Source organism: Schistocerca serialis, chromosome 1, assembly GCF_023864345.2.
Source record: "Schistocerca serialis cubense isolate TAMUIC-IGC-003099 chromosome 1, iqSchSeri2.2, whole genome shotgun sequence".
In the NCBI taxonomy this organism is placed as follows: domain Eukaryota; kingdom Metazoa; phylum Arthropoda; class Insecta; order Orthoptera; family Acrididae; genus Schistocerca; species Schistocerca serialis.
The window spans coordinates 390,297,474-390,311,976 of record NC_064638.1 but is presented as its reverse complement, the minus strand read 5'-3'; the positions used below and the strand labels follow the sequence as shown (position 1 = coordinate 390,311,976).

The window sequence follows — 14,503 nt, the reverse complement described above, 5'->3', positions numbered from 1 at the left end:
CTGCAACACTTCACTGTCCGCCATTCCCACAATACTATCCCGCCCCCTCCCTGCCCCAGCCTCCTCCTTACCCCCACCCAGTCGCCACTCCCATCATGCACTGGTGCTGCTGCTTGCAGTGTGGTTTCAGCTCTCTGAGACTGCAGACATTTGTGCTGTGTGTTAGTGTGTGTGTGTGTGTGTGTGTGTGTGTGAGAGAGAGAGAGAGAGAGAGAGAGAGAGAGAGACTGCAGACATTTGTGCTGTGTGTGTGTGTGTGTGTGTGTGTGTGTGTGTGTAAAAAAACAAAGATGATGAGACTTACCAAACAAAAGCGCTGGCAGGTCGATAGACACACAAACACACACAAAATTCAAGCTTTCGCAACAAACGGTTGCTTCGTCAGGAAAGAGGGAAGGAGGAATTTAAAGATAATAGAAATAAATAGGTTGGTATGTCAATATTTTTCCATCGCTATATCAATACTTTTTTTGAGAGCCGATAATGATATTTTTTAAATATTGGCATATCAGATTCCCAATATTTTTTAAAATATCAATAGTCCTACTTCTCATTAAACACAAACATGAAATAATATTCTGCAGTTAGCATTTCTCTTAAACATGATACGGTGACTTAGCATTAATTGTATGCAGATTATCTTTAAATTTCTTATTATTATTATTCCCTCTCCTTCCCTCTTTCCTGACGAAGCAACAGTTTGTTGCGAAAGCTTGAATTTTGTGTGTATGTTTGTGTTTGTTTGTGTGTCTATCGACCTGCCAGCACTTTTGTTTGGTAAGTCTCATCATCTTTGTTTTTAGATAAATCAATACTTAAATATACAGCTCTAAAATGGGCAGTATATTTATAAATTGCAGCTGATATTTTTATAGGTTGTTATGTCAATATTTTTCCATCGCTATATCAGTACTTTTTTTGAGAGCCGATAATGATATTTTTTAAATATTGGCATATCAGATCCCAATATTTTTTAAAATATCAACAGTCCTACTTCTCATTAAACATAAACATGAAATAATATTCTGCAGTTAGCATTTCTCTTAAACATGATACGGTGACTTAGCATTAATTGTATGCAGATTATCTGTAAATTTCTTAAAATTAAACATTCTGACCAGTATTATATCTTTCCTTAGGACTTCCATCAATTTGGAAAATGCAATATGAATCTAAGTACAGTGGTGTTATCGGATCTGTACGAGGACTTTATAAAGATTATGGATTCAAAATATTTTATAAAGGATACCGCTGTACAATCTACCGGTAGGTGGGTAAAAGTCAATGTTAATATTCTGCAACTAAAATCTAATGATTATAATAGATGGAAGCTTAGAGTAGATTTACAGAGTAGCTTAACGTGAACCAATAATAGTATCTATTAAATCTTAATTCTTCTTTGTATGTGGGTGGAACTAACAAAAAGTTACATTGTGCACATTTGTTAGCTATGCAGAAATGTATTATCAATGTTCCATGACTTCATTTTCTGATAGACTCTCCTCTGCGAAGGTGGTTTCATCACTTCCAATTTGTATTTTCTTTTACAATACTTTTAATTATCTTAGTTTACATCAGTCCAGTGAAATAAAATATCATACGTAAATTATTCTTCTCAATAGTTGCATAAATTTCGTATACACAAATTAAGCTCAAAGTAAAATTGCAATTTGATTTTAGAATCATACGTGTCTGTCTATTGTTGACAAAGGCCTTAATGGCCGAAAGCTATAATTGTGAGTGTGTTTTTGTTGCACCTATCTGCGACTCAGCATCTCTGCTATATGGTAACAACTTTCCACCTCATAATATTGTTACATTCCATCCTGTATTTTCCATTGTTTGATTTTGATTAAAGTTATTTACACTCCTGGAAATGGAAAAAAGAACACATTGACACCGGTGTGTCAGACCCACCATACTTGCTCCGGACACTGCCAGAGGGCTGTACAAGCAATGATCACACGCACGGCACAGCGGACACACCAGGAACCGCGGTGTTGGCCATCAAATGGCGCTAGCTGCGCAGCATTTGTGCACCGCTGCCGTCAGTGTCAGCCAGTTTGCCGTGGCATACGGAGCTCCATCGCAGTCTTTAACACTGGTAGCATGCCGCGACAGCGTGGACGTGAACCGTATGTGCAGTTGACGGACTTTGAGCGAGGGCGTATAGTGGGCATGCGGGAGGCCGGGTGGACGTACCGCCGAATTGCTCAACACGTGGGGCGTGAGGTCTCCACAGTACATCGATGTTGTCGCCAGTGGTCGGCGGAAGGTGCACGTGCCCGTCGACCTGGGACCGGACCGCAGCGACGCACGGATGCACGCCAAGACCGTAGGATCCTACGCAGTGCCGTAGGGGACCGCACCGCCACTTCCCAGCAAATTAGGGACACTGTTGCTCCTGGGGTATTGGCGAGGACCATTCGCAACCGTCTCCATGAAGCTAAGCTACGGTCCCGCACACCTTTTAGGCCGTCTGCCGCTCACGCCCCAACATCGTGCAGCCCGCCTCCAGTGGTGTCGCGACAGGCGTGAATGGAGGAACGGATGGAGACGTGTCGTCTTCAGCGATGAGAGTCGCTTCTGCCTTGGTGCCAATGATGGTCGTATGCGTGTTTGGCGCCGTGCAGGTGAGCGCCACAATCAGGACTGCATACGACCGAGGCACACAGGGCCAACACCCGGCATCATGGTGTGGGGAGCGATCTCCTACACTGGCCGTACACCACTGGTGATCGTCGAGGGGACACTGAATAGTGCACGGTACATCCAAACCGTCATTGAACGCATCGTTCTTACATTCCTAGACCGGCAAGGGAACTTGCTGTTCCAACAGGACAATGCACGTCCGCATGTATCCCGTGCCACCCAACGTGCTCTAGAAGGTATAAGTCAACTACCCTGGCCAGCAAGATCTCCGGATCTGTCCCCCATTGAGCATGTTTGGGACTGGATGAAGCGTCGTCTCACGCAGTCTGCACGTCCAGCACGAACGCTGGTCCAACTGAGGCGCCAGGTGGAAGTGGCATGGCAAGCCGTTCCACAGGACTACATCCAGCATCTCTACGATCGTCTCCATGGGAGAATAGCAGCCTGCATTGCTGCGAAAGGTGGATATACACTGTACTAGTGCCGACATTGTGCATGCTCTGTTGCCTGTGTCTATGTGCCTGTGGTTCTGTCAGTGTGATCATGTGATGTATCTGACCCCAGGAATGTGTCAATAAAGTTTCCCCTTCCTGGGACAATGAATTCATGGTGTTCTTATTTCAATTTCCAGAAGTGTATAATGTAAGGCTTCAGCTTCACTCATTTCCTTAAGATCTTCTGAATGGTCAATTGTGGTATGTTCAGCTCCCTGGTTGTTCTGTTCATAGTCATGTGAGAGCAAGGGCGGCTCGTGAGTAAACATTCTGGGTGTTCACAAATGTTTAGATTCACATAAATTTGAGAGTGTGAAATTAATAGTATCTGTTGTACAACATTTATGCTTATCAGCAAGTTTATACAACTACAGCCACTGACCATAACAACAACAGTAACAACAGTAATAACTGTTGTTACAGTAATTATTATTATTATTATCATCATATAAAGAATAAGATGCATAACTTATCTGACAAAAGAAAGAATTGTTTTTGTTGAACTTTGTTGTTTTGTACATAATTATGTACAATTTAGGGCAACAACAAATTAATGTGTAAACTTTCGCAACTCTCCATTTCGCACTTTGTGTGAGTTGGAGTTTCCACACTTTTCCATTTTTTCAGACAAGTGTACAAGATCCCCTAACAGATGTATTAGTTCACAAATTTACTTCTGGTCTGAAAATCGGATATTCTTACTCTGCACCCACATAACAACTTGTGCTAACTGTACACTTCCTTGTTAAATGTTTGCTTGTAGTCATGCTTATTTGATTTTACCACTCTCTGAATCTGTTCTCAGAGGCCCCAGTTCCTTTGTGGCAAACTTTTCATGGTAATTTACTTTTCTATTCCCAGAATGAGATTTTCACACTGCAGCAGTGTGTGCACTGATATGAAACTTCCTGGCAGATTAAAACTATGTGCCAGACTGAAACTCAGACTCGGGACCTTTGCCTTTCACATGCAAGTGCTCTACCAACTTAGCTACCTGAGCACAGCTCACAACCTGTTCTCACAGCTTTATTTTTCTGTTAGAATTTAAAATTGATTCAACATACTTCATGTTTACACTGCACACGAAAGCTGATTCCTGTACAATGAACAATCAGCTCCAAACACAAACTGCCATTTGTGGAAATGATTAAACTCAAGTAGTAATGTCTACTAACGTGGTAACCTGACTAGAATACAAATGAGGTGCTGAGATCCATAAGACCCTAAACCACACTGCCATCAATCCCACATTTAAATGAAAACCAGAGAAACTAGCGATACAGCTGTTCATGAAGTTTCAAGCATAGAATGTGGGCTTACAGCACAGATAAACCTGACTCATCATAAGATCAATAGATTTCAGAAACATGAATAAATGCTACAATCTCACAGTAGACAGTGATGTGCGTGAGGCACTTGTGATTCTCAGTGCCTCAAATGGATTACTGTATGATCGAATTCATAAGTTAATATACAATAACTCATTCAGAAACCCACCAAATAGATTTACTGTCAGTACAACTTTAAAATATACTGACATCTGATCTAATTTTACTATATAGTGAGTAAATTAGCATATCTGAGGAGTGTACTATCATCTAGCAGGATTTATGCCAAGTGAACAGGGATAAAAGTCTGCCGCAGTGTGCTATAATCTGATGGAACTGACGTAAACTTCTAGTTGAGTGGCAATGACTACCTGTGCACATTATGAACCATGTACATTGTTTATCAAATCCATATGTATTTGGCCTATAGGGTAATTACATTATGCAAGTTGCACATCTTAAAACGTGCATAACTGAAGGTGTTCTCACGACCATGTCGCCAAGTTTCATGGAGTCTATTGGAGCAGTAGCGCAGTAGATTACATGCTGTATCTGACAGATTGCAGCATCTGTGTTACATTTAAGAGCATTCAAAGAAAAATAACCAATAAATCTGCATTATGTTGAAAGTCAGGATGTTCACGTGCTCTTGTGCTCTTACGCAGCAGCTGCCACTTCCATGAGCTACATACGAAACTCGCCTGCATGTGGTCATCCATTTCTTCACTCACTACAGGCTGACCCACTGATTCTCCCTTGGAGAGGTATCTTCAAGTTCTAAACTGCACCTATCATCACCAGATGAAGATGGTAGTTGTTGTATCTTTGTTGAACTTCGTTCTAAAATGTCATTGCACTGTTATGACAGATTGAAGTGAAAACATTTCAAGCACAACAAACACTTTCTCAGCACTTGCCACCATTTTGGAAAACTGCTACCTGCTGTGCTCTCATGGCAGAAATCTGCAGTATGGGTGCAACAATACATAACTTATTTACTTTTTCTATATGAGTGTTGAGTTTTGTGACAATAGGTCAATTAATGTAGCTATGGTGAATTTATGAAATCACTGCAATCATTTATAACTGTCTTGTATTTTCATGTGCTGGTGATATTAACTTATGTTTGTACAATGTGACCAGGGACTAACTTTACTATAATTCACCACACTAGCAATGTTAGTGACATTGCATGAAATAACTTATGAAACAAACGTGTACACAAATAAATGCGTCAGTGCCTTACTGTGAAACAAAGATAGCGTCAGTCTGCATTATCTGTAGAGTGTTAAAAGTAGAAATATGGAAATGAATAACTTGTCAATAATTCTCTTTGAGTTTTTGCAGAAGACATATTAGCCACTATTTAAAATGAGATGTACCCATTGAACTGAAATTCAAAGAAAACATGAGGGTGACACATGGATTTTGTATCTTTTTCCACAGAGATGTTTTTTCATCTGGTATATACACAGCTGTATATGAAGCATTGAGTGCCACAAATAATATTCAACAGAAATCTGTATCAAGCATAATATTTGCAGGTGGAATGGCAGGTAACACTTTTATAATTTTGTATTGTTATTTAATGAGATAGTTTGAAATGTTACTTTAATTGGAATATTACAACCAGGGATAAGTTGCACTGAGTTGTGAAGCCACATTGAAATTGGAAGTGGAACCTGAACTTTAAATGAATGCCACTGACAGGCTTGGCCATAAGCAAGGTTTTATACACAGGGTCCTCTTTTCCATCCATTGCTCAATAAGGCCGCCTACAGATTTTTCTATGCATTGAGTTCTTGTCCATGCTGCTCCTGAAAGTTTTATAACATTTTCTATCCACTTTCCGTCAGTCACAATCTTGTCCTTTTTTTATGGTTTGGAACTTCTACCATTAATCTACCACCTATTTCCTAATTTATATTCTCCACCAACTCTAAATAATTTTTGGGGTAGTAATTTTCATTGTTCTAATGGCTTTCTATTTGAGCTTGCATGCCTCCTGGGTCATGCCAGGGAGCTCATTCTTAATGGCTGAGTTTGGTTTTGGCAACCCAAGGTTCTCAATCTGTCAGCTTAGGAGCACTGCCAGCAGCCAGGGCTGTACTGCATGGATGGTAAGATAGGGTCCTACCAAGGGCATAGGTATCGACAAGGAAGAAAAAGCAAAAGGGAATGACAGTTTACAAATTAACCAAGAGAGGTACTCGTGTTCTCTTATCACTTGTGTTGTAATCGTCTACCAACAAGAAGCAGCCTTTCCCTCAGTCCATAACTATAAGTGTATCCTGTTGTCACAATGCAGTTTCAATAGTGTCATTTTATCTGAGCAGTATCACAAAGAGACCTAGAGAAAGATCATGAGAAACATGAATTGTTGGAGTGAAAGAATTTTTTAAGAAAAGAGGAAAAGCTTGGGACAGAATGGAGAGAGATATGTTGTGGGGGCACAGGAAAAGATGGAGAGGCTCATGTGCAAGACAGACCAAATCAGGGGCTGGAAAAATAAGAATGATGACAATGATGTTGATGATATGATATGATACAATATGGTGATGACAGTGTCATCTATCGCTAGTATGGTTTATGGTGCAACAATGAGTTTTTTGCTCATACCTGCACCTACACAGCTAGCTCATGTTCAGCAATGAAGATCTTACTGCTATTTCACTGTAGTGTTGTAGGATCTCAAAGGTCAGTAAGCATGTTCTGAGGCATATAATTATGCTGTTTGCAGATGAACCAGAACAGTTCATGGTATCTGATAGAATAGCAAGTGAATATAATAGAGGGAAACTTTCCACGTGGAAAAAATATATCTAAAAACAAAGACGATGTGACTTACCAAACGAAAGCGCTGGCAGGTCGATAGACACACAAACAAACACAAACATACACACAAAATTCAAGCTTTCGCAACCAATGGTTGCTTAGTCAGGAAAGAGGGAAGGAGAGGAAAAGACGAAAGGATGTAGGTTTTAAGGGAGAGGGTAAGGAGTCATTCCAATCCCGGGAGCGGAAAGACTTACCTTAGGGGGAAAAAAGGACAGGTATACACTCGCACACACACCCATATCCAACCGCACATACACAGACACAAGCACTTGTCTTTAGCAATTCTTGCTGAGCCATTTTGAACTTCATGTAAATCTCTTTTTTTAGGCATTTGTATTCCCTTTCAATGGATTCATTTGCTGCGTTTTTATATTTTCTACTTTCATCAGTTAAATTCAGTATCTCCTTTAATCAGTTAAATTCAGTATCTCCAACATTATTCAAGGATTTCTACTAGGCCTTCACTATTTTATCTCTTAAAGCTACCCATTTGCCTTCTACTGTATTCCTTTCCCCTGTTCTAGTCAACCATTGCCTAATGCTCCCTCTGAAACTATCAGAAACCTCTGGTTCTTTCAATTTATCCAGGTCCCATCTCTGTAATTTCCTATCTTTTTTTTTTTTTTTGTCTACAGTTAGTAATAAATTGTTGTCTGAGTCCACATCTGCCCCCTGATAACAATTTACAGTTAATAGTCTGGTTCTGAAATTTCTGTCTTACTATTATGTAATAAATCTGAAGCCTTCTGGTGTCTCCATATCTCTTCCATGTATACAGTCTTCTTTTATGATGCCTAAACCAAGTGTTCATGGTGATTAAACTCTGCTCTGTACAAAATTGTACCAGACAGCTTCCTCTTTCTTTCCTTTCTCCCAGTCCATATTCATCTGCAATTTTTCTTCTCTTCTTTATCCTATTATTGGATCCCAATCCCCCTTTGCAATTAAATTTTCATCTCCATAACTATCTGAATAATTTATCTCGTCATACATTTCTTCATTCTCTTCATAATCTGTGGACTTACCTCACACATAAAAATGCGCTACTGAACTAGGTGTGGGCTTCTTGTCTATCTTGGCTATAATATTCTGTTCTTTATGCTTCTTCACAGTAGCATACATACATTATTATTTTCTTATTCATTATTAAACCTACTCGTGCAGTCCAGCTAATTGAATTTATGTTTATAAATCTTTATTCACCTGACCAGAAGTCCTGTTCATCCTTGCCACCAAACTTCATTAATTCCCACCAAATCCAACTTCAAGCTATCCATTTCCTTTTTTAAATTTTCTAAGATACCTGCCTGATTAAGGAATCTAATGTTCCACACTCTGATCCATAGAACACCTGTTTTGTTTCTCCTGATGACTTCTTCCTGAGTAACCCATATCCGGAGATCTGAATGGGAGACTATTTTACCTCTGGAATATTTTACCCAAGAGAATGCCCCATTGTTAATCCATACAGTAGAGCTGCATGCCCTCAGGAGAAATTACGGCTGTGGTTTACCCTTGCTTTCAGCTGTTTGTGGTACCAGCAAAGCAAGATTGTTTTGGTTTATCTTACAGGGCCGTATTGGTCCATTATCCAGACTGTTGCCCCTGCAGCTATTGAAAAGGCTGCTGCCCCTCTTCATGAACCACATTTTTGTCTGGCCTCTCAACAGATACCTCTCAGTTGTGGTTGCACCTATGGTATGGCTATTGTATCGCTGATGCATGCAAGCCATCCCATAGACAGCAAAGTCCACAATTGATGAGACACAAATTAAAGGCCATGAAAAAAAAACTATGTGGAGTTAATTATCAGATTTAACTACCAAACTTGTCAGATTTAACTATCTTGTCAACAGAATACAGTGCAGTGGCCAATATTGACTTCAGTGACATGGACAGTAATTTGCTTTGCTGAAAGCAACAACATGAAACTTAAAATTAGATTAAAAAGATAATTCCTTTTCTCAACTATTAATTATAGCCTTTTTCTTTTATTTATAATTAATATTTTTGCACTAGTAATAGTATGAGTCCGTTCTTTATTAGACATTGTGCTAAATCATTGTGCAAAATTGGCCATAAACAAAAAATGTATTGATTTTGTTTGCCTTCCAGTTTTCTTCAGAAAGTCTATCTTTTGTTATTTATTTATTATAATGATACATTTAATTTGTTGTGTGCAATATTTCCATGGATATGGTTCATTTACGCATTATTTTTCAGTAATCTGTCGTTTATATTAATGTACTTACAAAATTATAAAATGTGGTATATCTGCATAGAAAAATTGCAGAGAGGTAATTTTATGGGGAGAGCAGGAAGGTGAAGCTTTGACAGTTAGACAAAATTAATCATTTGATACCACTTTTACTTGTACAGTGCTTGATGACATTTCAGTTTTAAAATATGCAATACATGGTTTTTATTAAAGTTTGCAATATTTTGGAGCATTTTCAACATCCATGTTTCTTGTATTTGTTTATAAATGACGACAATGTTTTTACAAGTTACAACTCTTAAACCTTAAATCATAGAGAGATAGTCATCTTATCACCTTCACTTTAAAACAGGGAAAATTTAATAGGTACATAATTTTGAAAATAAATTATGTCTGAAAGTATCACAATTTGCCATCATTTAAGTCATTCAAATAATAACACATACCAAATGTTCTTGCAAAATCTCAAAATTTTATTTAATTTTTTACAGGTGGTAATTTGTTCTTTGCTAGGCAAATATTCAGCTTATGTTTTTAGAATGTAATTAACTACATGAAAAACAATTTCATTTCATGCAAAATCACAGATTTACAAAAATGTAAATTATCTTTTACACATCATACTGTGGAAACATCACTTTTTAGTTAATTTTTATTTTACAGCAGCTTTTGTAACTATTTTTGCTCTTAGATTTTTCTACTCATAAAAATATACAATTTTGCCTAAATTTTCACCTGTAGGAAAACTGGATGTTAGTTAAAATTGGTACGATAATGGAGCTTCCCAGAATATTCCAGTGGACATACATGTTATGAAAGGTAATCAAATGTGCATCAAAAGTTATGTCTATGTAGTTTGTCCCACTGCACAATTATTCATAATTCATATTTCACATGAACAACCAGGCTTTGTGAATACTTCAGCAACCACCATGCAGTGTGGTGGTAGAAGCTTGTCAATCACAGGGAGCAGGGACCTTGTCTTAATTTCCTGGACTGTCAGTATGGTATAAATGTCTAATAAGAAGTTTAACCCCAAAGTCTGCCAATAAAGTGGAGCAGATATACACCTGCAGTGTGATAAGGCTTGTAAAGATAAGCAGTGCCCCACCTGCATTGACCTTGATAATTCTAGTCACTTGTATGAACATAGTGGCATGCAGTTTAATACATAAGAACAGTCCCACCAGGAGTGGTGTACCATCTGCTAAGAGTACCACCCACTGAACAAAAAGGGTTTCATACAGTCCACTTTAGGACTTCACTTCAGAAAACAATATCAGAGCATAACAACACATAGCATATTTAATGGAATATCCACTGAGTTAACCTATTGTGCAAAATGTGTAGCCACTGTTATACCTTAAGAGTTCTTAGTCAAAGTGTAACTTGACCTCCTTTAAAACTGGGTATTTAGCTCTAGTTAACTCGGTCATCTCATAACACATTCCTTTCTGGGGGTCAACCTTCTTCTTTTCCTTGTGCCTTGGTCCCACATTAGCACAGGGTTGGCATCATTATGAATGGCTCTGGCATTGTTAATTTAAGGGGTGACCAGATGGGATTCCTTTTGCCACCCTGTTGTCCCCTCCCCTCTCCTCCCCACTCCTCCCCTCCCCACTCCTCCCCTCCCCTCTCCACCCCTCTCCCCCCCACCAGATTGGAATATGTGTACACCAACTATCTGTGTATAGTGCTGGTGAAAGTGAGCAAAAGTTTTCTTAACATTTGAAAATTGTGTAAGGCTTGTGAACCAGCCCAGTTTCACCCAGTCGGGTGGGGAAAACTGTCTAAATGTTATATCCAGACTGGTCAGCACACTGACCCTCATCATAATGGAAACAGTTGCATCCCATCAAGCTGAATAGGTACAGAAAGCAAATTTGCCTGAGCATATAACAGCTGCCTGTAAAGAAGAATATATGTCCATGAGCCATATCTGTTATTTCAGGTGTCATCACTGTGGACACATAACCACAGTATGCAATACATGTGCAACAAGTCAAAAATGTTGTCAAACACAGCTGAAGATGGGCACCCTTGTGCAGCTCCGTTACTATGAGTGAAATGCATGTTTGGTGACATGAGTTCAGATTTTTCTGGATGAAAAGAAAATTCCAAAGATAAAATTAAAAAAGAGAATACATACTTGAAAGTTAAAAACATAGTATATGGCCCAGAAACCACCAAATTTTGGCCAAAACAATAAGAAAAAGGTTGTCATCAACAGAGGCTTTACTAACACAAGCTGCCTTAAGTCACATATAGGCAGCTGAGATTTGATGGCGCATGTTCTGTAAAGGCTGTTGTCTTCCACACAAAACCAGCAGATCCCAGATAAACTTGGCAACACTGGTTTCCCAGGAATCAGGCTGTAGCTTAAAGCATATTTTGATGCCTAACATTTTATCTCATAGTGTGGGGACAATTTCGGAGGTAATGGAGATGTAGGTAGTGCATTCTCCAACATAAACTAGTTCAGCTATCCAAAATTGCAAAATTATTTACTTGTAACCATGAAGTAAGTTTTTTTATCATTCTGAATTTCTACATCATAGTGAATAATAATTAGACCTTTACAAAATTTTAGTACCTTATCAGAGAAAGGAATTTGATGATTTCCCCAGAGCATAATCTGCTACTGCTGATTTATGTGTTTCCAAGAGGACTTATTTGTCCAATGCAACTTTATGTATTTATTTCTTCTTCAAACTTAATGATTCACACTTAGAGCAAGTATCTAAATATTCTTCCAATTTTTCCATGTCCACAATCATGTTAACTTCACTTAAAATGTCAGTGATAAAGCCTCTCTCTGGAATGGGCAGCGCAGTTGACTAATCTCTGGTTGAGATGTCCTATTCATGTAAATCATCAGTCTCAAATTATTTTCAGTTCTCCACAGTACTTTTGAATCAACACAGTTCTTTCAAGCAACACAGTTGAGACAATTGTCTGTTTGATATTTGTGTATAATGTACCACTGTATGCTGCTTGAATGTTAAGTCAGACAACTAATTTTCACTTCTTGTGGACTTTATTACAAAGTAGTAACTACACGCAAGTTCACAACTGCTACTGACAGTTAAATAATCTCACCACATGTCAATCAGTTAACAGTAAGCTATTAATTTATTTTTCAGTTACAATATTTTTTGTAAGGAATTCATATGAGGGCAGAGATCAGCAGTAGCAGCTGGCAGAATCTTCTTCATACTGGCTGCTGGTTAGTGTGTAGCAGTGGTTGGCTTATTTTCTCTGGTGGCAGTGATGAAGGTACTGCCATCGGTGCATTGTGGAACTCTTCCTCATGACATGAAACAAACTCAAACAAAAATTTATGAATAAAAATTATCAGAACATCATATTTAAATAATTTAATAGCTGTTGTACCATTATATTTTCACTTACACACTCTGCTGTGGTAAGAATCATGGTGTAACTGCCACTAATTTCTGTTACATCACACATCTCGCAACAGCTGCAATAAAAAATTGCCAAATAAATCACTCCCATCATGTTTATTGCTCACATTAGTTATGACATTCACAGCAGAGCGCTGAGAACACTACTGAATGCTCATTGGCTGTCAGTGACTGCATGGCATAGGCGCACAGAACAAGCCTAAGCTCAATCACAATCATTTGTGCCTCCTGCTGTTGTACATGTTTGATTTTGGAGTACAGTATATTTATTATTTATGCCTCAGAGCTCCCATACCTTGTGAGTATAACTTATTTTCTTTCACTGTATAATATGAAGCTTTCTGATTTAGTCTTCTGCATTTATATATTGGTAATTGTTTCACGTTTCCTAAAACATAATAACAATATTTAAATTATTTTTGATTGTGTGGTATCTTTTTTAATCTCTCAGGAATCTGAAAATGAAATTTTTGTGATTACTTTTAGGTATGCTGTCTTGGATTAGTATTATACCACTTGATGTGATGAAGTCAAGGATCCAGGCAGACAACCCTGATAATCCAAAATACAAAAGTTTAATGGATTGTTTCATCAAAAGTTATCAAAGTGATGGATTGAAAGTATTTTTTAGAGGTTCCTGTATGACAATTATAAGGGCATTTCCTGTCAATGGTGCAACATTTCTTGGACTAGAAAAAAGTTTACAATTTTTCGAAAGTATTTATCTTGGACAACAAATATGCAATAAATAATCATTGTATCAGTTAATAATAATGTTTACCTTTCATTAAAAATACCAAGGTCTCAGTATTTATGGGAAATAATTTCAGTGTAAGAAATTTAATTTTATAACACTGTTAAGCAGTTTTCCTCAAGACTACTATAACTGCTTAGACAAAACATTGCAGAAAGAATATAGAAAGACAGCAGATCAATAAGTAGGTCACCTCTCTGTCATTTTCCTTAGCTCTCTCTTGATAATGGATTATTTGCTAATTGTACCATCATAGATTTCTGAACTTGATTATTTATGGTTTTGTATTTTGTACATAAATGCTTTTAGAATATTAGTGTTGGCAAATATTTATTTAAACATATCTGAATTATTATGTCTAATGTGGTCTCTTCGTTGTACATATCCATTATGCTTGTGATATGATTCATTAGTTTGAATGTATAAAAAATTATGTCCAAAATAATAATAATATTTAGACCTTTTTCTTACAAATTATGTTTTATGGCACCTGGTTAGACTAAAACATCTGAAACAAAGTTGCTGAATTCAAGTTCACATCATATTGATGTTTGCAATAGGAAGGAAGAGCTACCCATAACTGTCAGTTACTTTATTAAGCTTTTTATACACACACATTCACATTTGCTGGCTGGAACAATCAAATTCATATCATACTGTCAATTATTACCTTTTTTCAGTTCTAGATTTTTAGTGTTTTTCTCTCTAATTCAGGAGATTCGGGGTATAAAACATTACAGATTCTGCTGCTCATTACCTTTCCATGCTTGCATTGAAATAATAATAATAATTCC

General features: G+C 37.8%; 1 protein-coding gene across 4 annotated transcripts in view; it reads left to right on the top strand.

Annotated features, from left to right (window-relative positions):
* The window catches only part of LOC126471372 (solute carrier family 25 member 45-like), a 101,387-nt gene extending 87,314 nt beyond the window's left edge, over window positions 1-14,073 (top strand). For all 4 annotated transcript variants that reach the window (XM_050099502.1, XM_050099497.1, XM_050099516.1 and 1 more), the window contains 3 exons: window positions 1,140-1,266; window positions 5,921-6,030; window positions 13,442-14,073. In XM_050099502.1, coding sequence (XP_049955459.1) covers window positions 1,140-1,266; window positions 5,921-6,030; window positions 13,442-13,707 — 503 coding nt within the window. In that variant the 3' untranslated portion in view covers window positions 13,708-14,073. The remainder of the gene's footprint in view (window positions 1-1,139; window positions 1,267-5,920; window positions 6,031-13,441) is intronic.
* Window positions 14,074-14,503: the final 430 nt, after the last annotated feature.